General features: G+C 38.6%; 1 protein-coding gene across 18 annotated transcripts in view; it reads left to right on the top strand.

Annotated features, from left to right (window-relative positions):
• The window catches only part of CCDC7 (coiled-coil domain containing 7), a 300,965-nt gene that overhangs the window by 167,302 nt on the left and 109,508 nt on the right, over positions 1-24,155 (top strand). For 16 of the 18 annotated variants that reach the window (XM_060006163.1, XM_060006164.1, XM_060006166.1 and 13 more), the window contains 2 exons: positions 16,481-16,591; positions 20,973-21,104. In XM_060006163.1, the coding sequence (XP_059862146.1) occupies positions 16,481-16,591; positions 20,973-21,104 (243 nt within the window). Of the gene's footprint in view, positions 1-522; positions 700-16,480; positions 16,592-20,972; positions 21,105-24,155 lie in introns of those variants that run through there. The other 2 variants (XM_060006178.1, XM_060006174.1) reach the window with 2 other exon arrangements.

Below are 24,155 nucleotides of genomic sequence, written 5' to 3'. Positions count from 1 at the left end.
ATTTGCAATGTGAATTGCTTCATACCTATTTCCCTCAGCTTGGGCAAAAGCTATGTCAGTCACAGTGTCAGGTAATGCTATTGCCATAGCTGTACTACATCACTGAGCCTGATTTTTGCTTGAGTTTCCAGGTACCCAAGGCCTTTTGCAAAACTCAGATAATGAACCTTGGCTTCCTTAAGCACAGCAATGGGGGCAGTTTTGTTTGTTTGTTTTTGAATTCCTGAGGCAATTAATGCTGTTTTTGAGAGACAATACTGCTAGCAGGTAATAGTTTGGTAGGTTTACAGTCTTCCATATGCCCCACTAAAATGGTCTTAAATGCAATAATATCCTTTAGGCTTTAGAGTAAGTGTAATCCGGTATACATATCGATAATACATCTATAACAATAATCCATTCAGTAGTGGTGCCACAATAATGATATGTTACACCTGTAGTCAGGCTGGGTAAGGATCTTGGTGGTGTTGGCTTCAGACAGAAAATCAGAGAGCATTATCAATTTTCTCATTCTCATTCCAGGGGATTGGGGGTCACCATCAACTGTGGACCATTACCAAAGGCCCAAGAAATGCAATTCTCCCTCATGTGTACTCTGAACTTTGACCCTTGGCATAGGATCTCACTTCTTCACTCTGGACTTAGGAACATTGGACATTTCATAGTCTTGTTTAATCCAAAAAGTTTGGGTAAAAGTTGGTAAGGCTCTATGATTCATTTTAGAATTTGCTGGAAGAAGGAAAAGAAATAGCACTTCTGTTAGTCATAGGGGTCATTATTACCTGGCATACCCTATAGGGGTTGCCATTTGGCCCCTTAAGGTATGCTACTTGGCCATGAGTTCCTAAGTGGAGAACCCATTAATCTCTTCTTTTGAGCTCCCACTGTTTAAAAAACAGACCCAGAGGTATTGGGAGAGCACTACCCAAATTCTCCACTAGTGTGTTCCCAGTTACCATTTTCATGTCACCTTATGTGATGGTCTCTCTCTGTTATTTTGGCAGTAGTTACATTTTCCCTGTCCAGGAATTTGTCAGTTAAGTTCTGGATTATGTCACTAGCAGACGGACCTGATGTTATGAGGAGCTTTAATTGAGCTTGATAACCAGCAGGAGTGGCACTAATGAACTTAGAGTCTTGTTAACAATCTCATCATCCACCACTGTCACTCTCTCATTGTAGAACCAAGGGACCACCAGTGTAGTCTGCAGGGCTGCTATCCTCTGGAAACTTGGTCTAAACATGTGTTTTAGTCATAGATAACCCATCTGGTGGGCCAAAGCTGTCACAGCCCAAATGGTTTCTAGCTGAGGAAGAAGGACTTGAGTGTTCCTCTTAGGAACACTTGATCAAACTTTCTGCTGTCAGACACTCTTAAGGAGGTCCACCCACGAAGTGCCACTGATCCTAACTAACTTTAAGAAGAGCTAACACCAGTCCTTCTCAAACTCTTCCAAAATTGCAGAGGGAGAAACCCTCCCAAATTCATTCTACGAAGCCACCATCACCCTGATACCAAAACCAGAAAAAGGCATCACAAAAAAAGAAAATTATAGACCAGTATCACTGATGAACATAGATGCAAAAATCCTGCAAAAAATACTAGCAAACAGAATCCAACAGCACATTAAAAGGATCATACACCACGATCAAGTGGGATTTGTCCCAGGGATGCAAGGATTCTTCAATATACACAAATCAATCAGTGTGATACACCACATTAACAAATTAAGGAATAAAAACCATATGATCATCTCAATAGATGCAGAAAAAGCTTTTGACAAATTTCAACACCAATTTATGATAAAAATTCTCCATTAAATGGGCATAGAGGGAACCTACCTCAACATAATAAAGGCCATATATGACAAACCCACAGCAAGCATCATACTCAATGGTGAAAAACTGAAAGCATTTCCACTAAGATCAGGAACAAGACAGGGATGTCTGCTCTAACCACTCTTATTCAACTTAGTTTTGGAAGCCCTAGCCACAGCAATCAGAGAAGAAAAAGAAATAAAAGGAATACAAATTGGAAAAGAAGAAGTAAAACTGTCACTGTTTGCCAATGACATGATACTATACATAGACAATGCTGAAGATGCCACTAGAAAACTACTAGAACTAATCAATGAATTTGGTAAAGTTGCAGGATACAAAATTAATGAACAGAAATCTCTGGCATTCCTATACACCAACAATGAAAAATCAGAAAGAGAAATTAAGAAAACACTCCCATTTACCATTGCAACAAAAAGAATAAAATACCTAGGAATAAACCTGCCTAAGGAGGCAAAAGACTTGTATTCAGAAAACTGTAAAACACTGATGAAAGAAATCAAAGATGACATAAACAGATGGAGAGATATACCATGTTCTTGGGTTGGAAGAATCAGTGTTGTGAAAATGACTATACTGCCCAAAGCAATCTACAGGTTCAGTACACTCCCTATCAAACTACCAATGTCATTCTTCACAGAATTAGAACCAAAAACCTTACAATTCGTATAGAAACACAAAAGACCCCGAATAGCCAAAGAAATCTTGAGAAAGAAAAACGGAGTTGGAGGAATCAGGCTCCCTGACTTCAAACTATACCACAAAGCTACAGTAATAAAGACAGTATTGTACTGGTGCAAAAACAGCCATTCTGGCTGGTGTGAGGTGATGTCTCATTGCGGTTTTGATTTGCATTTCTCTCATAATTAGTGATGTTGAACATCTTTTCATGTACCTCTTGGCCATCTGTATGTCTTCTTTGGAGAAATGTCTATTTAGGTCTTCTGCCCATTTTTTTTTATTGGGGTTGTTTGTTTTTATGCTATTAAGCCACATGAGCTGTTTGTAAATTTTGAAGACCAATCCCTTGTTGGTTGCTTCGTTTGCAGATATTTTCTCCCATTCTGTGAGTTGTCTTTTTTTTTTGTTTATGGTTTCCTTTGATGTGCAAAAGTTTGAGGTTAGTTAGGTGCCGTTTGTTTATTTTTGTTTTTATTTCCATTACTCTGGGAGACGGATCAAAAAAGATATCGCTGCCATTTATGTCAGAGAGTGTTCTGCCTATGTTTTCCTCTAAGAGTTTTATAGTGTCCAGTCTTACATTTAGGTCTTTAATCCATTTTGAGTTTATTTTTGTGTATGGTGTTAAAGAGTGTTCTAACTTCTTTTTTTTACATGTAGCTGTCCAGTTATCACAGCACCATTGATTGCGGAGACTGTCTTTCCTCCATTGTATAGTCTTGCCTCCTTTGTCATAGATTAATTGGCCATAGGTGCATGGGTTTATTTCTGGGCCTCCTATCCTATTCCATTGATCTATATTCCCATTTTTTTCCAGTACCATACTGTTTTAATGACTATAGTTTTGTAGTATAGTCTGACATCAGGGAGCTTGATTCCTCCAGCTCTGTTTTTCTCTCTCAAGATTGCTTTGGCTATTCGGGGTCTTTTGTGTCTCCACACAAATTTTAAGATTTTTTGTTCTAGTTCTGTGAAAAATGCCATTGGTAATTTGATAGGGATTGCATTGAATCTGTAGATTGCCTTGGGTAGTATAGTCATTTTGACAATATTGATTCTGCCAAGCCAAGAATATGGTATATCTTTCCATCTGTTTGTGTCAACTTCTATTTCTTTCATCAGCGTCTTATAATTTTCAGAGTACAGGTTTTTTGCCTCCTTAGGTAGGTTTATTTTCAGGCATTTTATTCTTTTTGATGTGATGGTAAATGGGATTGTTCCTTTAACTTCTCTTTTTGATCTTTCATTGTCAGTGTGTAGAACTGCAACAGATTTCTGTGTATTAATTTTGTAACCTGCAGATTTACCAGATTCTTTGATGAGCTCTAGTAGTTTTCTGGTAGCATCTTTAGGATTTTCTATCTATAGTATTATGTCATCTGCAAACAGTGACAGTTTAATTTCTTCTTTTCCAATTTGGATTTCTTTTTCTTCTCTGACTTCCGTAGCTAGGACTTCCAAAGCTATGTTGAATAAAAGTGGTGAGAGTGGACATCCTTATCTTGTTCCTGATCTTAGAAGAAATGTTTTCAGCTTTTCACTGTTGAGTTTGATGTTATCTGTAGGTTTGTCATATATGGCCTTTGTTATGTTGAGGTATGTGCCCTCTATGCCCACTTTCTGGAGAGTTTTTATCACAAATAGGTGTTGAATTTTCTTAAAACCTTTTTCTGAATCTATCGAGATGATCATATGGTTTTTATTCTTCAGTTTATTGATGTGATGTATCACACTCATTGATTTGTGGATCTTGAAAAATCTTGCATCCCTGGGGTAAATCCCCCTTGATCATGGTGTACAATCTGTTTACTATATTGTTGGATTCAGATTGCTAGTATTTTGTTGAGGATTTTTGTGTCTGTGTTCATCAGTGATACTGGCCTGTAGTTTTCTTTTTTGTGTGGTATCCTTGTTTGGTTTTGGTATCACAGTAATGGTGGCCTCATAGAATGAGTTTGGGAGTTTTCCTTCCTCTGCAGTTTTTTGGAACAGTTTCAGGATAGGTGTTAACTCTTCTCTAAATGTTTGATAGAATTTGTCTGTGAAGCCACCTGACCCTGGACTTTCGTTTGTTGGGAGTTTTTTAATCACAGTTTCAATTTCAGTACTTATGATTGGCCTGTTCATATTTTCTGTTTCTTCCTGGTTCAATCATGGTAGACTGTACGTTTCTAAGAATTTGTCCATTTCTTCCAGGCTGTCCATTTTATTGGCATATAGTTGCTTGTAGTAGTCTCTTATGATTCTTTGTGTCTCTGTGGTGTCACAACTTCTCCTCTTTCATTTCTAATTTTAGTGATTTGAGTCCTCTCCTTTTTCTCTTGATGAGTCTGGTTAAAGGTTTATCAATATTGTTTATCTTTTCAAAGAACCAGCTTTTAGTTTCATTGATCTTTGCTGTTGTTTTCTTCATCTCTATTTCATTTATTTCTTCTCTGATCGTCTACTAGCTAGGTTTTGTTTGTTTTCTTTCTCTAGTTCCTTTAGGCATAAGTTTAGGTTGTTTAATTGAGATTTTTCTTGTTTCCTGAGGTAAGATTGTATTGCTATAAAATTCCTTCTTAGAACTGCTTTTACTGCATCTCATAGGATCATTGTGCTTTCATGTTTATTTGTCTGTAGGCATTTTTTGGTTTCCTCTTTGATTTCTTCAGTGAGCCATTGGTTGTTTAGTTGCATATTTTTAGCCTCCACGTGTTTGTGTTTTTTACAGTTTTTTTTTTCTTGTAGTTTATTTCTAATTTCATAGTGCTGTGGTCACAAAAGATGATTGATATGATTTCAGTTTTCTTAAATTTACCAAGGCTCGCTTTGTGGCCCAGCATGTGTTCAGTCCTGGTGAATGTTCTGTGTGCACATGAGAAGAATGTGCTGCTGCTTTTGGATGGAATGCTCTAGAAATATCAATTAAGTCCATCTATCTAATGTGTCATTTAAGGCCTGTATTTCCTTATTAATTTTCTATCTGGATGAGCTGTGCATTAATGAAAGTGAGGTGTTAAAGTCCCCCACTATTACTGTGTTGCTGTTGATTTCTCCCTTTATGGCTGTTAGTATTTGCTTTATATATCGAGGTGCTCCTATATTGGGTGCATATATATTTACAGTTGTTATATCTTATTCTTGGATTAATTCCTTGATCATTATGTAGTGTCCTTCTTTGTTTCTTTATTTATTGTAGTGTCCTTCTTTGACTCTGTAAAACAGTCCTTATTTTAAAGTCTATTTTGTCTGATAGGAGTATTGCTATTCCAGCTTTCTTTTGATTTCTATTTGCGTGGAATATCTTTTTCCATCCCGTCACTTTTAGTCTGTATGTGTCCCTAGATCTGAAGTGGGTCTCTTTCAGACAGCATGTATATGGATTTTATGTTTGTATCTATTCAGCCAGTCTATGTCTTATGGTTGGAGCATTTAATCCATTTATGTTTAAGGTAATTATCGATATGTATGTTCTTATTGCCTTTTTGTTACTTGTTTTGGATTTGCTTTTGTAGGTCTTTTTTCTTCCCTCCCTCTTTTGTTCTCTTTGTGATTTGATGACTAACTTTAGTGTTGTGTTTGGATTCCTGGCGGGTATGGGATTTGATTTTATTGTGATTGTGCCCCTCCTACCATCTCGTTTTGGCTTCTTCTTTGTCTTTGGATATAGGGTATCTTTCTTTTGGTAGGTTCTAGCTTTTTTTCATTGGTGGTTGTTCAGCAGTTAGTTGTGATTTTGGTGGTTCTGTAAGAAGGGGGTGAAGTCATGTCCTCCTACTCCACCATCTTGAGCTAATCCCAAGTCCTTTTCTATAGAGTTTTACATTAAATACATCAGAAGAACTTTATTTGGTTCATGAATGTGTCTTTGTACATATATTTTATAGATGTTTTAAACTTTGACATAAGATATGAATACCCTAACAAAGCTATAGAACAAAAGCAAATGTATTCTATGTTTTGGTTGGAATTTCTTGTCCTAAGATTATTACATGACCAAGGTCATGCTCTCAAGGCCAATAACAGACCAATAATTGTCCCATAAAGGATATGCACCAACTCTCTCATAAAGGATATGCAATTTTTAGCCAACTCTGGCAGATTGTGGACCCAAAGTCCATTGAATGCCTCTGATGTATGGTAGTGGCCTTCTGCCATAGATTCCAGTAGGCAAAGAGAGATGTTACTGAGAGTCCTAACTGAAACAGCAAACGAAAATCAGAGGGGTCCACAAAAAGGGCATCTGGGGTAGTCAGTTGAATGGCTTCCAGGGGATCCTGTCCATCAAGGCCCCAGCCAAATGTAGTCATCTTTATGGTAACCGGATTGTTGGGTGCTGTGTGATCCCTGTGAGAGTGTGGCGGTATCTGTATAGTCCCACCAATTGCTCAGATGATTTTTATTTAGGGGGACAGAGAGGGCCGAAAGCATGACAGTCATCGTCCCTGGATTATGCCCCTTACAGATCATGCCCAGGAATTTTACTTCATTTTTAGGTCCATGTACCTTGTTAATAACAGCCTAGCTACATGATACTTGTAGGTGAACAGGACATCCAGTTCTTTTTGGGTAGTGCCCTTGTCTGAGCCCACTAGGATGATTTCATCAATAGAGTGGAAGGTTAGTGCTCCCTCAAGGAGCAGGACTTTTTCCAAGTCTTTACCTATGCATTATTACAGGTAGAGAATTTAGGGAGTCTCATGGAAGGACATTAGTGGTGTAATACAACCCATATTGCGTACAACAAACTAATTCTGAACATGCATATGGAGAGGGATGCTGAGAAGGGCGTTTGTGATGTCAACCACAGGACACCAAGATTCTTTATCTTGGATGATATAACCTCTATAACTGTCACAATGTCAGGTACCACTGGTGCCATAGGTAGCTCTAACGCTTTGTGTAACCCTAATCAATTTAGAGTCTGGGCACCAAAGGTCTTGCACACAGTCCAGGTGGAGTTACTGAATGGAGAAATAGTTTACAGATGTTTGTTGGCCTTTGAAAGCTCAACAATGAAGACAGTTGCCCCTTTTTATTACCAAGGCCTGTGACTTTGTTTTTGGTAGACAGAGGTGCTAGTTGCCAGTAGTTTGGTAGATCATAATCTTTCACATACCCCACTAAAATACCCTAACTGTAAATCTTATCTTGGTGGGGGGTGGTTAGTGCTATTTGATATAAAAAGTACATTTCTACCAATAACATATTCGGTGGTAGAAACCACAATAATGGAGGTTTGTAGTGGTCCAAAGGGCATTCACTCATAGTTGGGTTTGGAAAAGAGTCCTAGTGGTGGGTGGACTAAAACTACAGAGAATTATCTGTTTCCTCCTCATCCTTTTATAAGGGACTGTCGAAATCCCAGAAATTTATTCACCAGTATCCAAAAGGCCCAAGAAATGCAGTATTTCCCCTCCACAGTTTGAACTCTGACCTTAGCATATGTCCTCAGTTCCCCACTGGCGACATAGAGACCTTGTCTAACCTCTAGTCACGTTTATTTATGAAAGCTTAGAGGTCTGAGTAAAAGTGGGAAGGATCTGTATTGATGGATACCACCAGGCACCATTCTTGCTAAGTTTAATAAGATTACATCCTTCATTAAGGAATCAAACTACCCAAGGCTCTAAGGCCTCTTCAGGTCACTGGATAAAGTGATTCCAAAGGGCTCTACATTATTTTTAATTAAAGGGACAAGCTTTAATAACTGCTGTGTTCTGGGCTCTGTTTTGGCACCAAGAATGTGCTTGGAGATAACAGTAGTCATTGGATACAATTCAACTCACAGAGTCTCTGATTGTTGGATCCATCATCAGAGAACAATAATCAGCATCTAGAGAATTGCTTCCCTAGCTTTTTTAGAGTCCCTCTGTTGGTTCTCTAATTGGACTTACTGTGGGAACTCAGCCAGGGAGTTGGGAGCTCAAGGGAAGGACCATTCCCCTGAGAACTGAAAATCTTATGTAAACAATCCATTAGCACTCTCCAAGAGTGTTTTGTGGCATCCACTGTCACTGTCTGAGAATCACTGGCATAGCTGATAACGAGCCCTGCTGGACTCACGCAAACAATCCACTAGTACTATGTCAGAGCACCCCCAAAGACTTTTTTCATATCTCCCAAAGTTGCCCAGTAGAAGTTTCAGTATTTTGCTTTTCTAGAAGAGCATTGTGTTTCATCGACCGCCTGCTCAGTGTGTCAGTTTGTCAAAAAGTGAGCTGCCAGTTTTTAGTTGGTAAATTAAGACTAACTGAAAGTAACAATTAAGTATTTATTTATTTACTGAGATAGTATAAGCAAGAGCCTAAACAAGAAAGGGCCCTAGCTCCACCAATGTTTTATTTGCCCCACAGAATGGCCCAGAGGTGGGTCATGTGCATCAGAGCAGATGAGAGGAACATCTTACTGTGGACTAAGTCCTCCCAAAAGCCTCTGATGTTTTATGGACCCAAGTGCCACGAGGAAGTAGAGGAGAGAGGGCTTAGAATGGAAAAGTGTTGAACCAGAATGGAAAAAGAGTTTTTAAGGCCACCCAGTAAGATGGTCTAGGCAGAAGTTCTGAACAGTATAATGCCTCACCTGAGGTCTCCTCTGCCTCATAAGGAGTTTTCCCAATGGATACACTTGAGCTAGAATGCAGATATGCCAGTCCGGATGGATCTTAGTCCATGACTGCAACTACCTCCAACGCCTGCAGTGCACTGGCTGTGCCTCAAATATAGTATGGGGTGTGAAGTTTTTCCCAATGACAGCTGCCAGATAAGGCCCCTGTAATTGTGCATGGTTGAGCCTGAAAGATCACACATAGAATTTTGGCCTGGAGTCAGACTCTCCCCAGTTTTTATATGTATACCTATACCTATATCTATACCTATTCTGATCATCTGTGTGGACAGTGATACTGAAGAGAGAGTTTGAGATGTAGTACACCAAACTTCTTCATCTTGGGTAGTAGCCTCTGTGACAGTCCCAAAGTCAGTTAGTGCCAGTGCCCAGGGCTGCACTACAGCATTGAGCCACGATCAGTTGAGTCTCTACGCGACTGAGGCCAGGTGCACAGGTCAAACAGGGCTACTGAATGGAGAATTAGTCTCAGAAAACTGTGGCTCCATTAAGCTCAGCAATTAGGATAGCTATATCTTTTCTCTGCTAGTCCATTGATACCTTACTGGTAAAGAGTAGAACTGCACAGTGTTAGGAGGGTAGGTTTATGGTCCCCACGTGCCATAAAATGTCCCTAACTGCAGCAACTACCTTCAGGACTTTGGAGTGAATTCAAGCAGGGATACACTTAGACAGTACATCTGTACCAATATATATTCAATAGTGGGAGCCATTACAATGGTGGTCATAACAATTGTAATGCTCCAGTGGGGCCCACTTATAGTTGTATCTGGTAAAGGTTCTGATGGTATTGGACTGAGACTCAAAACCAGAGAGCATTGTTTGTTTCTTCTTTGTATTAGATTCCTAGCACTGCTGTAACAAAGTACCACAAACTCATTGACTTAAAACACAGAAATTTATTGTCTCAGAGTTCTGGAGGCTAGAAGTCTGATATCAGGGTGTCAGCAGGGATGGTCACTTCTGAGGGATTGTTATTGATAATCTGTTCAATACTTCTGTTCTAGCTTTTGGTGGTTTGCTGGCAATGTTTGGTGTTCTTTGGCTTCAACATTTTAAAGTTTTTTTTTTACAGCAGTAGCCCACTTCCCAGTACCAGAAATCTATATGAGTTTGCTTGGACTGCTATAACAAAGGACCGCAAACTGAATGGCTTAAAAAAATACTGTCCTACAATCAGGATGGTAGAAGTGTGGGATTAGATATTGGTAGGGTTGTTTTCTTCTGAGGACTTGAGCAAAAAAACTGTTTTTTGCCTCTGTCCTACCTTCTGGTGGTTTTCTGGCAACATTTGACATTCCTTGGCTTGTAGATTCATCACCCTGATCTATGCCTTCATCTTCACAAGGTGCTCTCCCCATATGTTTGTCTGTCTCTGTGCTCAGATTTCCCATTTTTATAAGGACTAGGACCCACTCTAATAACCTCATGTTAACTTGATTACCTCTGTAAAGACCTTATTTCTAAATAAGGTCACATTCTCAGGTACCGTGGGATAAGAATTCCCTCTTGGTAGAGGGGAAGTGGGAACAATTTAACCTATAACCCCCTCATTGTAGTGTCAGGGATTGTGGAGGGCACAGTTAACTATGCACCAGTATCCAGGAGACCCAATAAATGCGGTTCTCCCCTAGCTCCCCATTGAACTCTTAACCTGATATAGGACCATTGTTCCCCACTAGAGACATAGAAACCTTGGCCCAGCCACTAGTCTTATTTATTTTTAAAAGCTGAAAAACTTGGTTAAAAGTTAATAGTGGATTTTAATTCCCCACCCCTACCCCCAGGTTCACTGGGAGGAGCAGAGGGAATAGCACTTGTATTAATCGTAAGGCCATGACCTTGCAGACTCTAGTGGAGCAGCCTAGTGGATCCCATGGCCCACTCACTCTATGATCATAAGTTCTTGGTGGGAAAGTCCATCAGTCTCCTCTTCGGGAAGCTTTTGTTGAGTAACCTGGATCCAGAGATCTCTTTGGGAAGGATCTAGCCCAAATGGTCTAAGAGGGGCAACAGGCTTACCATTTTTACATTGCTCTTTCTACTGGTTGGTCTTTGCCTTCTGGGCAGTAGCCACATTTTTTTAACTCAGTGATTTGTCACTGAAGATCTGGACTGTTACAGAATGATCAATGTGGCCTTGTGTGGAGGTTTAATTGAGCTCAGTAACCAGAAGAAGTTAACGTGAACAAACCTGGAAATCTGAGTCTTGTTGACAGTCTCATCATCTATTGTTCTTACCCCACATTTGTACATCTAAGACACCACTAGGGTGGCTCACAAGGAAACTATATCCACTGGAAGTATAATTCAACCATGGAACCATGAGTTCCTTGCTGTTTAGTGGCAAGGAACTCATGGTGCATGGGGTCAAATCTCTCAGAGCCCAAATGATCTTGAGTGCTTGTCTCCTTTCATCCCAGTGCCATCTTCTTCTTTAGGCAAAGTAGCTGCTGTTTTGTACTCTGAAAGTGGGGGTCACATACCAGAGGTACCATTCTCTTAGTAAGTAAAACAAGATTACCTCCTCCATCTTGGAGGCAAACTACCCAAGTCTCTGAGAGCTTCAGATTGCTGGGGTGAAGTAATCCCAAAAGGCTCTTCATTATTTTACATTTTAGGCATAAGTCCCAACAAAAATTCACTTTGTTTTAGGCTGTCTTTTGGTGCCAGGGACATGTTTACAGTTAACAGTAGTATTGGGATGCAATTCAGGGTCTCTGACAAATTTTGTTCCCATCACTAGAGGAAGGAATTTTGTTCCCATCAGTAGCTAGAGAATTGCTTCCCTAGCTTTCCTATGAGTGTCTCTTTTGGATCTGTAATTTGACTCATGGAGTTGAGTCAAGTTTGGGCAAGGGGGTGGAAACTAAAGGGAAGGACCGCTGTTCCCCCTTATACCTGAAAAGCTTATGTAAAAAGTCACTAGCACTCCCCAAAGAAACCCCAGGGTCCACTAGTCCTTTTTGAGACACATGAGCATGGCTGATGAAGCACCCATGGAACTCTCAGGCTCTTGCATGTGATCCATTAGTATCACTTGAGAGTGTCTGATGGACCTCTGTATCACCTCTCAAAAGTGCCCCATGGGATCTTCAGAGTTTTGCTTTCCTAGAAAGGCACTGTGCTTTACAGGCATACCTCATTTTATTGCATTTTGCAGATACTGCATTTTTTACAAATTGAAGGATTGTGGCAACCTTGCATCAAGCAAGTCTATCGGTGCCATTTTTCCAAAAGCATTTGCTCACCTCATGTCTCTGTGTCACATTTTGGTAATTCTTACAATATTCAAACTTTTTTCATTATTATTTGTTATGGTGATCTGTGATCAGTGAGCTTTGATGTTATTATTGTAGTTGTTTTGGGACACCACAAACCACACGCATATAGATGGTAAACTTAATTGATAAATGTTATGTGTGTTCTGACTGCTCTACCGGCTCTCTTCCTCTCCTCTAGCCTCCCTGTTTCCTCAGACAGAACAATATTGAAATTAGGCCAATTAATAACCCTACAATGGCCTCTGTATGTTCAGCTGAAAGGAGGAGTTGCACGTTAGTTTAAATCAAAAGCTAGAAATGATTAAGCTAAGTGAGGAGGGCATGTCGAAAGCCGAGAAAGGCCAAAAGCTAGTCCTCTTGCTCCAAACTATAGCCAAGTTGTGAATGCAAAGGAAAAGTTCTTGAAGGAAACTAAAAGTGCTACTCTAGTGAACACACAAATAATAGGAAAGCGAGACAGGCCTATTGCTGATACGGATAAAATTTCAGTGGTCTGGACAGAAGATGTGAAACCAGCCACAACATTTGCTTAAGCGAAAGCCTAATCCAGAGCAAGGCCCTAACTCTCTTCAATTCTATGAAGGCCAAGAGAGGTGAGGAAGCTGCAGAAGAAAAGTTTGAAGCTAGCAGAAGTTGTCTCATGATGTTTAAGGAAAGAAGCCATCTCCATAACACAAAAGTGCAAGGGGAATCAGCAAGTGCTTACGTAGAAGCTGCAGCAAGTTACCCAGGAGACCTAGCTAAGATAATTAATGAAGGTGGCTACACTAAACATCAGATTTTCAATGTAGATGAAACAGCCCCCTATTGGAAGAAGATGCCATCTAGGACTTTCAGAGTTAGAGAGGAGAAGTCAATGCCTGGCTTCAAAACTTCAAAGTACAGGCTGACTCTTGTTAGGGGCTAATGCAGCTGGTAACTTGAAGTTGAAGCCAATGCTCATTTATCATTCTGAAAATCCTAAGGCCCTTAAGAATTATGCTAAATCTACTCTGCCTGTGATCTGTAAATGGACAACAAAGTCCAGATAATAGCACATGTGTTTGCAAAATGGTTTACTACATATTTTAAGCCCACTGTTGAGACCTACTGCTCAGAAAATTTCAAAATATTACTGCTCACTGATAATGCACCTGGTCACCCAAGAACTCTTCTGGAGCTGTACAACAGGATTAATGTTTTCATGCCTGCTAACACAACATCCATCCTGCAGCCCATGGATGAAGGAGTAATTTCAATTTTCAAGTCTTATTATTTAAGAAATGCATTTTGTAAAGCTATAGCTGCCATAGATAATGATTCCTCTGATGGATCTGGGCAAAGTAAATTGAAAACCTTCTGGAAAGGATTCACCACTCTAGATGCCATTAAGAACATTCATGATTCTTGGGAAGAGGTCAAAATGTCAACATTAAGGGAAGTTTGGAAGGAGTTGATTCCAGCCCTCACGGATGACTTTGAAGAATTCAAGACTTCAGTGGAGGAAGCAACTACAGATGTGGTGGAAATAGCAAGAAAACTAGAATTAGAAGTAGAGACTGAAGATGCAACTGAATTGCTAAAATCTCATGAGAAGATTTTAATGAATGAAGAGTTGCTTCTTATGGTTGAGCAAAGAAAGTGGTTTCTTGAGATGGAATCTACTCCTGGTGAAGATGATGTGAAGATTGCTGGAATGACAACAAGGGATTTAGAATATTATATGCACTTAGTTGATAAAGCAGCAGCAAGTTTTGAGAGGATTGACTCTCATTTTGAAAGAAGTTCTGCATGCTGTGAAACAGCATTGCATGCTACAGAGAAATCATTCATGAAAAGAAGAGTCAACCAATGAGCCAAACTTCACTGTGGTCTTATTTTAAGAAATCGCCACAGCCACCCCAGCCTTCAGCAACCACCACCCTGATCAGCCACCAGCCATCAACATCGAGGCAAGACCCTTCAGTGGCAAAAAGATTAGGACTAGCTGAAGGCTCAGATGATGGCTAGCATTTTGTAGCAATAAAGTATTTTTAAAATAAGATACGTACATTGATTTTTATAGACATAATGCTATTGCACAATTAATAGACTACTGTATCGTGTAAACATAGCTTTTATATGTGCACTGGGAAACCAAAAAATTCATATGACTCGCTTTACTGAAATATTCACTTTGTTGCGGGGGTCTGGAACTGAACCCGTGACATCTCCAAGGTGTGCCTGTACTATCCATCCTGCTCGCTGCACCAATTTGTCAGAGAAAGCACTGCCAGTTGTTGAGTTGGTCAATTATAACAAGCCAAACTGAAAATAACAATTAAACCTTTATTCGATTACTGTGATAGCATAAGTATGAGTCTAAACAGGAAAGGTCCCAGCTTTATTATTCCATTTTTCCCCACTGAAGGCCCCAGGTAAGAGATGTTTTATCAGAAATGGTTGGGGGATTGTCTCATTGCCAAAGGAGCCCTAAACTAAAGGCTCTTGCCATTTTATGGACCCAGGAGGTGGGGAATGCAGGAAGGCCTAGGAATGGAAAAGTAGCGAAAACTGAGTCAGATAGGAGAAAATCGTCTTCAAGCCTCCCCAGTGAGGTTGTCAAAGCAGAGTCACCTGAACAGAACAGTGCATCATTTGAGCCCTTAACTGGGGCTGTGTAAGACTGTGGTTGGCCTGGAGGGGCCTGAACCCATGAATATACTGGCTGTGCAGTCGGTCTAGTGTGGGTAGGAAGCTTTCTCCCATGGTAACTGCCAGGTAAGATGACACATAGGATTTTCACTTGGATCCACACTCCTTAGTTTTGACACACATGTACATATATTCATACATACATGTGCACGTGCACACATATATGCATATGTTATGTGCACATATATTTTAGAAATCATGAGGACTCCCAGACACCTTCAGTTCTAGTCCCTCAGGTCTCCTTCTTGCCTTCCTCCGTTTCATATGTGTATGTCCTTTCTTCCAGGGTGTTAATCCTGACTCTTAAAACATCAGCAGAGTTATGTATTTGCTTAACTCTACAATGCTTCAACCCTTGTTACAGAATTACTTAGCACATACCACTAAAAAAAAAGCCTATTAGGAAGATTTAGTGATTTGCTTTCTGTCTGTACCCCATACTCTTGCCCAAGTCTGAGGGTATGTTTCAAACACTATTTATGACTAATTTGAATCATTTTTTTAACCCTTCAGTAGGTTCATTTCATTATGTTTTTTCGTTTCTTCTTCTTATCCTTGTTGATTTAGTTTTATTTTTGGAATGTATGGAACATTGACCTACTTCCAGAAGTAAATATTATACCAAAGGTATACTTAAGAGCGTCATTTCTTCCCCAGTCCTTCCCATGCATTCCCCAGTCCTTTCTCCCACCCTGTCTTCTGGCAGGTAACCAACTACATGATTTTTTTGCTTATGTTTTCTGTGCTTCATCTTGTAAAGTTAGTATCTATTTCTCATTTCTTCCGATTACTGCTTTCTGAGCCAAAAGTTAGTATACTAGATAACCTTTAAAATATTTTTTCCACTTAACATTACCTCCTAGAAATTCCTCCGTGTAGTTTATAAAAATCTTTTAAAAATTTTTACATAAATATGTAAAATAGTACATTATATACCATAGTTTATACTATACCATAATTTACACCTTGGTTTATATATATACACCATAATATACACCTTGATTTATTCAACCAATATCCTATTCTTGAACATTTAGGTGGTTTAAAATATTTTGCAATTACAAATAATACTGTAATGAATAACCTTGTACATATGTATTTTTATTGTTTCATCTACTATTGTGTATTTATGTAATGTATACGTACCCCAAAAGTAGAGATTAGTATGAAATATATTTGATTCCTCAAGATATCTATGAAATAACGAGACAGTTTCAGTAGCACCCATTAAAACTTTTCTTATTTTCATGTAAGACCTAACATTATGGCAGTTCATTGATAACTTTAAAAATGAGAGAAAATGCTACTGTACACTTGTTATAAATTTGAAATCTAGAGATTTCACAATGGATCTGTTTTCCCATTTAGTGGACTAAATGGATCTCTTTATGTAGGTCATATTGGAGTACTGGGTGAAAATCTTACGCTTGTAAATCAAGATTCAGTGTCAAAACACCAAATGCAAGTAGAGAAACAAATACCTTACAGAAAGGAGATGAGTCAAAGTAAGTATAATAATTATGGGTAACTCTAAATTATTTTAAACTCATCAGAAGATCTTTTTTCTTTGGTTCATGAATATGTATTTAAGTGTATATTTTATAGAAGTAAAAATAAATGACCTAAACTGTGAATACCCTAAGTTAACTAGAGAACAAAATCAAGTGTTAATACCTTCAGATTGGAATTTCTAGTCATAAGATTATTTAACAGCCATAGGACGTGCACTCAGTATCCACCAAGGACCAATAACTGTCCAATAGTATCTCAAAGTGTGTGTACCTTTTAGATGATTCTGGGAGATTACAGGTTCCGGGAAGTTATGCCCAGTGGGCACTTCTGACCAGTATCAGGGCCATTCTGCCATAGGCGCCAATTGACAAACCGAGAAGTTTTTGAGATCTGTAACTAAAACAGCAAATAGGAATCAGAGAGGCTTAGGGGAAGGGCAGCCTGGGAGGCTTGCTAGAGACTCCCCATACCCGCACCAGTGTATTCTGTTAATCCGGCCCCACACAGGGCGAGGTCTTCTTGGTAACCTCATAGATAGGTACCATCAAGTTCCCTGCGTGGAAAATGCCAGTACCAGAAAAGTATGACCAATTACTGGATCTCTTTTTTATTTGGGGGAGTTGAGAGGATCAAATATTGGCAGTCATCTCCTCTGGAATAGGATGTTGTCACCCTTTCCAGATCATGCCTAGGAATTTCACTTGGATGATAGATCCTGGTACCTTGTGTTAATGGCTCAGTCATGTTGCCCCATGTGAGTCTGCAGAGTGACCAGTCCTTATTGGGTAATGACCTTGTCTGGGACCACCAGGAAGACATCTTCGGTTTTGTGGAAGGCTAGTGTTCCTTCCAGTAGCCAGACTTTTTCTAGGTCTTATTGTATCTGATGACAAATAGTAGGGGAATTTAGGTAGACTTGTGGAAGGACATCAGTCGTATATTGCACCCCATTCCACATAAAATTAAACTGATCCTGGATTATCCACGTGGACAGTGATGTCATTTGTTGTACACCAAGTTTCTTTATCTTGGTGGGCAGTAGCCTCTGTGACAGTTTCAAAGTCAGGTACTGCCAGTGCTTAGAGTTTTGCTACAGTGTTGAGCTGCCGATAATCCCTTGAGACTCCATGCTCCTAGGGCCATGTGCACAGGTGAGATAGGGCTATTGAGTGGAGAATTAGTCTCATGAAGAACTTTGTTGTTCTTAAACTCAGCAATGAAGGCATTGCTTTTTTCTTTTTCACTCTAGGCAGTTGCTACTATTTTTGAGAAACAACAGCACTAGGGGCTGCTAGTCAGGGAGGTTTGTGGTCTTCCATGTACCACACTAAAATGGTGTTAACTGGAGCAGTTTTCTTCGGGGCTTGTGGGCAAATGTGAGCAGGTGTTCACTTAGACAATACATCTCTATTGGTAATACATTCAGTAGTGAATGCCATAAAAAGGTTTTATTTGGAGTTTGGAGTTGGCCACAGAGACCCATCCACAGTGGGTCTAGGTAAGGGTCCAACTGGTAGTGGCCTCAGACCCAAAATCAGAGACATTATTTGTTTTCCCCTCATTCTGGTGATGGGGTTTGTGCGTCACAGTTGCCTCTGCACTAGTATCCAAAAGGCCCAGAAATATAATTCTTCCCTACCTCCCCATTGAACTCTGACCCTGGGATACAACCTCTGGTCCCTACTGGGGATATTGGGACCCAGTCTTTGTTGTTGAAAGTTGAGAGTTCGCAGTACAAGTTAGAAGGGCTCACCTATTCATCTCCATATTCACAGGGAGAAGCTGAGGGGATAACACTTTCATTAATCATAGCACTTGTTAACATGCAGACCCTAATGGTGCTACCTTTTGTGGCCCTTATAGCCTAATATCTGGTCATCAACCTCCTCTTTGAATAACCAGACTCAGAGGGCTTCTCTAGAAGCATCATCCAGGGGAGAGCACATGGTTACCGTTTTATATTGCTCTCTTTGTCAGTCAGTCTTTACTATTTGGGCAGAAGCTGTTTTCTCCGTGCCTGAAAATATGTCCGTTAGGTTCTGGATTTTGTTGCAGAACATTGTCACCTGACCTGATGAAGAAGTTAGATTTAGTTCGATAACCAGCAGGAGTAGCACAAATAAACCTAGAAATGTGAGCTGGTTAACAATCTTATCTACTGTTCTTACTCATTATTGTAGCATGATTAAAAGGGCTGCTCTAGACTCTGCATTGGTGGTCCAAACATGATTTTAGTGATAGGTTCAGGCGGAAAGCTGTCAGAGCATGAACAGTTCCCAGCTGAGGAAGGAGAGCGTCTTGGTATTTGCCTCTCATCTTCTCTCTTTCTTCCTCCTCCTTGAGCAAACTTTCTGCTGTCAGGGCAGACTTAAAAAGGGGTTTTAGAGTGACCACAACCCAAAGTATCATGGTCCCTCACGAAGTTTAAGATTACCTCCTTCATCATGCAAGTGAACAATCCAGGTCTCTAAGATCTCTTTATATCACTGGGCAAAGCAATCCCAAGGAGTTCTATATTTAATTAAATCATGAGTCTCAATAACTTACTATATTGTAGGCTGTCCATCGTTGTCTGGGACCTCATTAAAGCTGACAGCAGGGCTTCCCTGGTGGCGCAGTGGTTGAGAGTATGCCTGCAAATGCAGGGGACACAGGTTTGTGCCCCGGTCCGGGAAGATCCCACATGCCGTGGAGCGGCTGGGCCCATGAGCCATGGCCGCTGAGCCTGCGCATCCGGAGCCTGTGCTCTGCAACGGGAGAGGCCACAACAGTGAGAGGCCCACGTGTCGAAAAAAAAAAAAAAAAAGCTGACAGCAATGGTTGGGTGCAGCTTAGCTTGTACTTAGTACTATCATCAGAGGACAATAGCAGTAGCCAGGGAATTGCTTCCCTAGATTTCCCAGAGCCCCTCTGTTGGATCCCTAATTTGACCCACCAGGCATTTTGGCAGGGAGTCTGGGACTAAAGAGAAGGACCACTGTTACCCCTCTAACCCCAAAAGCTTGCATAAACAATCTGCTAGCCCTCTCCAGCAGTGCCCCAGGGCATTCTTGACATAGCACTTCCTGAGACTCATTGCTGTGGCTGGCAGAGTGCATTTTAGGACCCTCAGACTCCTGCAAATGACCAGCTGGTACTTCCCAAGAAGCCTTGTAGTCTTCTCAAGCATCTCCCCAAAATGCCCTGGGGGGTCTTCATGCTTTTTACTTTTCCAGAAAGGCATTGTGCTTAATTGGGCCACCCTGCTTGCCACCATTTGTCACTGAGAGAGAGCTACCAGTTGTGAAGGTGGTGTATAAAGACAACGAACCAAACTGAAAATAACAAGCCTTTATTCACTTACTGCAATAATATGCGTCTAAACATGAAAGGGCATGAGCTCCACCAGTGTTTCAACTAGTCTTTCATTTCCCCATGAAACGTCATCCAGCAAACATCTGATGTATTAGTACAGAGGGGAATATCTCACTCTGCGTACAGATGTTTATATACTATCTTATCTATTTAATTATCTACCATTGTAGCAGTACTTATACCAATACCATAGTTGTGGTATATATATCAGTTTATTCAATCAGTGTCCTGTGCTTGAACATGTAGATGGTTGTAAGTGTTTTGCAATTAATGAATGATCTTCTGCATAGGCATTTTCATTGCTTGGTCTATTATTATGTATTAAACTAAAGCATAAATAACCCATGAAACCTGAAGACCAATATGAAATGTATTTGTTGCTTAGGAATATTTATGAAATAATGAGACAGCTTCAGCATCATCCAGTTTTATGACAGATCTAGCATTATAATTATTGACTTATGACTTTATAAAAATGAGACAAAATGCTACTGTACACTTGTTATAAATTTGAAATCTAGAGATTGCACATTTAGTGGACTAAATGCACCTCTTTATATGGGTTATTATGGAGTACCAGATAAAAATCCTGTGCTTGTGAAACAAGTTTCAGTTTCAAAACCCCAATTGCAAGTAAAGAAACAAATAACTTCCAGAGAGGAGAGACGCAATAGTAAGTATAATAAAAGGAAACTTTAAATCATTTTAAATTAAACTCATCAGAAGATTTTTTTTCCTTTGGTTCATGAATATGTATTTGAGCATATATTTCATAGAAGTAAAACTAAAAGACCTAAAGTGTGAATACCCTAAGATAATTAGAGAACAAAAGCAAAAGTAATGATACCTTTTGGTTGGTATTTGTGCAGTCAATAATTACTAAGTAACAAGACTGACTACTTCCACACACAGTCATGAAAACTATTCACATGATTTTTCTCAATTCACCTTTATGGAAAGAAAATTTGATTATTTGGCATATCCAGAAGTTCCATTATACATGTATCATTTTCTACTTAGCATTTCCTCTTCAAAACGAGAAAAACGATACGATAACACTTGAAAATCTACCTCCTGAGAAGAAAGGTTTTTTTTCAAGAAACCAATCTCAAACTAAGAACCTTAGAGCTATCAGACAGGAGAATCTTGATAGTAAGTAATTAAACATAAATCTTATAAATTGTTTTTAATTAAATTCAGAACACTTTTTTGTTCATGAATATATCTTCAACCATTTGCTTCTTTAGTAATTATTCCCATCATACTTTAGATCTTTATTGATGATTTATCTGTTTCTTTTATAATCACTGAATTAGATATGTTAAATCTTACACTTCGTGGATTTTTCTATTTAGTCATGGCAAGCTTTGGTTTATATCTTATGATACTCTATTATTTATGTGCATATAAATTTTAAATTGATAACATTCTTGGGGGACAGAACATTTTGTCCTAATGAAGAGACCCACTTCATCATTTTTATAGTTTTTATTTGTTTATTTTCCTTTAAAACTACCTTATCTGCTATCAGTGTAGCTCCATAAATTTTCTTCTGGTTGGTATTTGTGTGATACATTTTTTTTTATCGTGTTACTTTAATTTTCCTGTGTCTTTATGATTTTGCTCTATCTTTTGTAAGAAACTTATAATTGTCTATATTTTAGAATTCAGCCTGATCTTTTAATTACCTCTCATAATCATATATAAACCAATTATTGATATTTTTAAGTATAATTCCACCATTTTGTATTCCACCATTTTTTGTATCTGATGTTTCTTTCACTCTATTTTTTATCATTATATATATTTTTCATTAGCCATATTTAATACCAAAAATTTAAACTTTATTCAAAAATATGAATACTGTAAAACAAAATAATAATTTAAAACCTAAGTATAATAATGTTTATAATAACAATATTTCTAAATTAAATACATTTAATGCTTCTGTATATCTAAAAAGTAACGACTGCTTATATATACATGTGTGAAAAGTGTTGTGTTCACATGATGTTTACACTTCAAATAGTGATTTGTATATATCATTAAAAGATGAGATAAGATGTTGTTGGGTAACTAACATATATTGTAAATATAGAGGTTCCACCACAGATCTGGTTCTCTATTTAGTGCTTTTATGAGCCTTTCTTCCTGAAGCTCAGAAAATGGAAGAGGTACCAGATGAAAGTCTTTTGCCTGACATTTGGAACTGCTAGAAAGAAAAGACTCAACTTGTAAATACTGAATTATGAGTATTATAAAATTATTTTACATTTTAATTGTTTTAAGCAGAATTATATTCATGAATGTGTGAGCTTACAGACATCTAAGTCAAATTTTTACTGTGTTATTTAAATTCCTATTTCTTGATTTTCTTGCATTTTGTTTGTCTGTCGATTATGGAGTGAATGTATTCTCCCACTATGATTGTGGATTTATCTATCTCTTCTTGTAGTATTGTCCTTTTTCCTTATACTGTCTATGTTGTTAGGTGCATACAAAAAAAAATATTTGATAGTCCTTATGGACTCAACATTTTCTTTTTATAAAAGGTACCATCTTAGCCTGTCTCCAGTAAGGTCGTTTGACTAAAATCCTATTTTGTATGACATTGACATAACTCCTGCAGATTTATTTTGGTTAGTATTTTCAGGCATATCTTTTTTCACTTCCTTACTTTACAATTTTCTATGTTCTTATAATTCAGTGACCTCTCATAAATAAATTATAGTTAAATTGCTTATAAATCCAGTGTGACTGTCTTTGTCTCTCACTACAACATGTAATCCACTTATAATTACTGTACTTACTAATATATTTAGATTTAAATATTTCCTTTTTTGGGTGCTTTCTATTTCTCCTACCTGATCCAGGTTTCTTTCTATTTTCTTTCCTTATTTTTGAATTATTACTTTCTAATTAGTTTAACTTTTAAATCAATCATATACGTTGTTAAAAATGTTTTAATATTTTAAAAATATTAATACCCTTAGTACAGTAAAATCTAATTACAACTTTCTTTTTTTTAAAATAAATTTATTTGTTTTATTTATTTATTTTTGGCTGCGTTGGGTCTTTGTTGCTGCACACAGGCTTTCTCCAGTTGCGGTGAGCAGGGGCTACTCTTTGTTGCGGTGCACAGGCTTCTCATTGCGGTGGCTTCTCTTGTTGTGGAGCACGGGCTCTAGGTGTGCAGGCTTCAGTAGTTGTGGCACGTGGGCTCAGTAGTTGTGGCTCGCAGGCTCTAGAGCACAGGCTCAGTAGTTGTGGTGCACGGGCTTAGCTGCTCTGCAGCATGTGGGATCTTCCCAGACCAGGAGTCGAACTCATGACCCCTGCATTGGCAGGCGGATTCTTAACCACTGCACCACCAGGGAAGTCCCTAATTACAACTTTCTAGGTGTATGTATTCAGTAACAAGAGTCTTCCACATACTTTGAGGAGAGCACTCTGATGATTTTTATGCTTAATTTCATAGTCCATTTTGAAAATGCACCAGAAGATTGGAGGTGGGGTGGGCAAGGGGAGGACAGTTTGATCATTTGTTTAAATTGTGTGTATTTGCTTAAGTTGTTGTAAAGCTGAATGGAAACTAAGTTGTTCTTGGTATACATTAATAATCCAGAGCTTTTACAATCCAGCTGTTTTACTTTTTATTGGATTAAGAGCCTCTATACTTGTAGCTGAGAAAATGGATATCAGATGAAGTCTTTCATGTAAAGAAAAAGTTTAAACCTTATAAAACTCATCTCAAATTAAGACACTTGGAACTGCCAGAAAAGTGAGGATTTGTAGTAAGAATATCATATAATGATTTTTAATTAAATTTCTCTGGTTGTTTAATATTTATTCAATTGACCATAGAAATACATGCTATATAGTGTATCATATATACATATAGGTACACATATACATAGCATATACAACGTGTTTGTGTATGTATTCTCCATTAGGTGAAGTTAATTATGTTTCTAAAGCTTTATTATAAATAAAAATATACAGACACATAATCTGTATTACATATAGATTATATATTACATACAGATATATATATAATAAATATACACATTTTAAATTGTTATCTATTCTTAGTGAACTGAAATTTCTGTCTTTATGATGGACATTTTGTAGTAATTTTTTTGTGCCTTTAGTCTGTTTTGTCTGATGTTGGCGTGGTATCTTTCTTTATGTAACTACTTGCAT

Source organism: Delphinus delphis, chromosome 2, assembly GCF_949987515.2.
Source record: "Delphinus delphis chromosome 2, mDelDel1.2, whole genome shotgun sequence".
In the NCBI taxonomy this organism is placed as follows: domain Eukaryota; kingdom Metazoa; phylum Chordata; class Mammalia; order Artiodactyla; family Delphinidae; genus Delphinus; species Delphinus delphis.
This window is presented reverse-complemented; position numbering and strand designations above follow the sequence as displayed.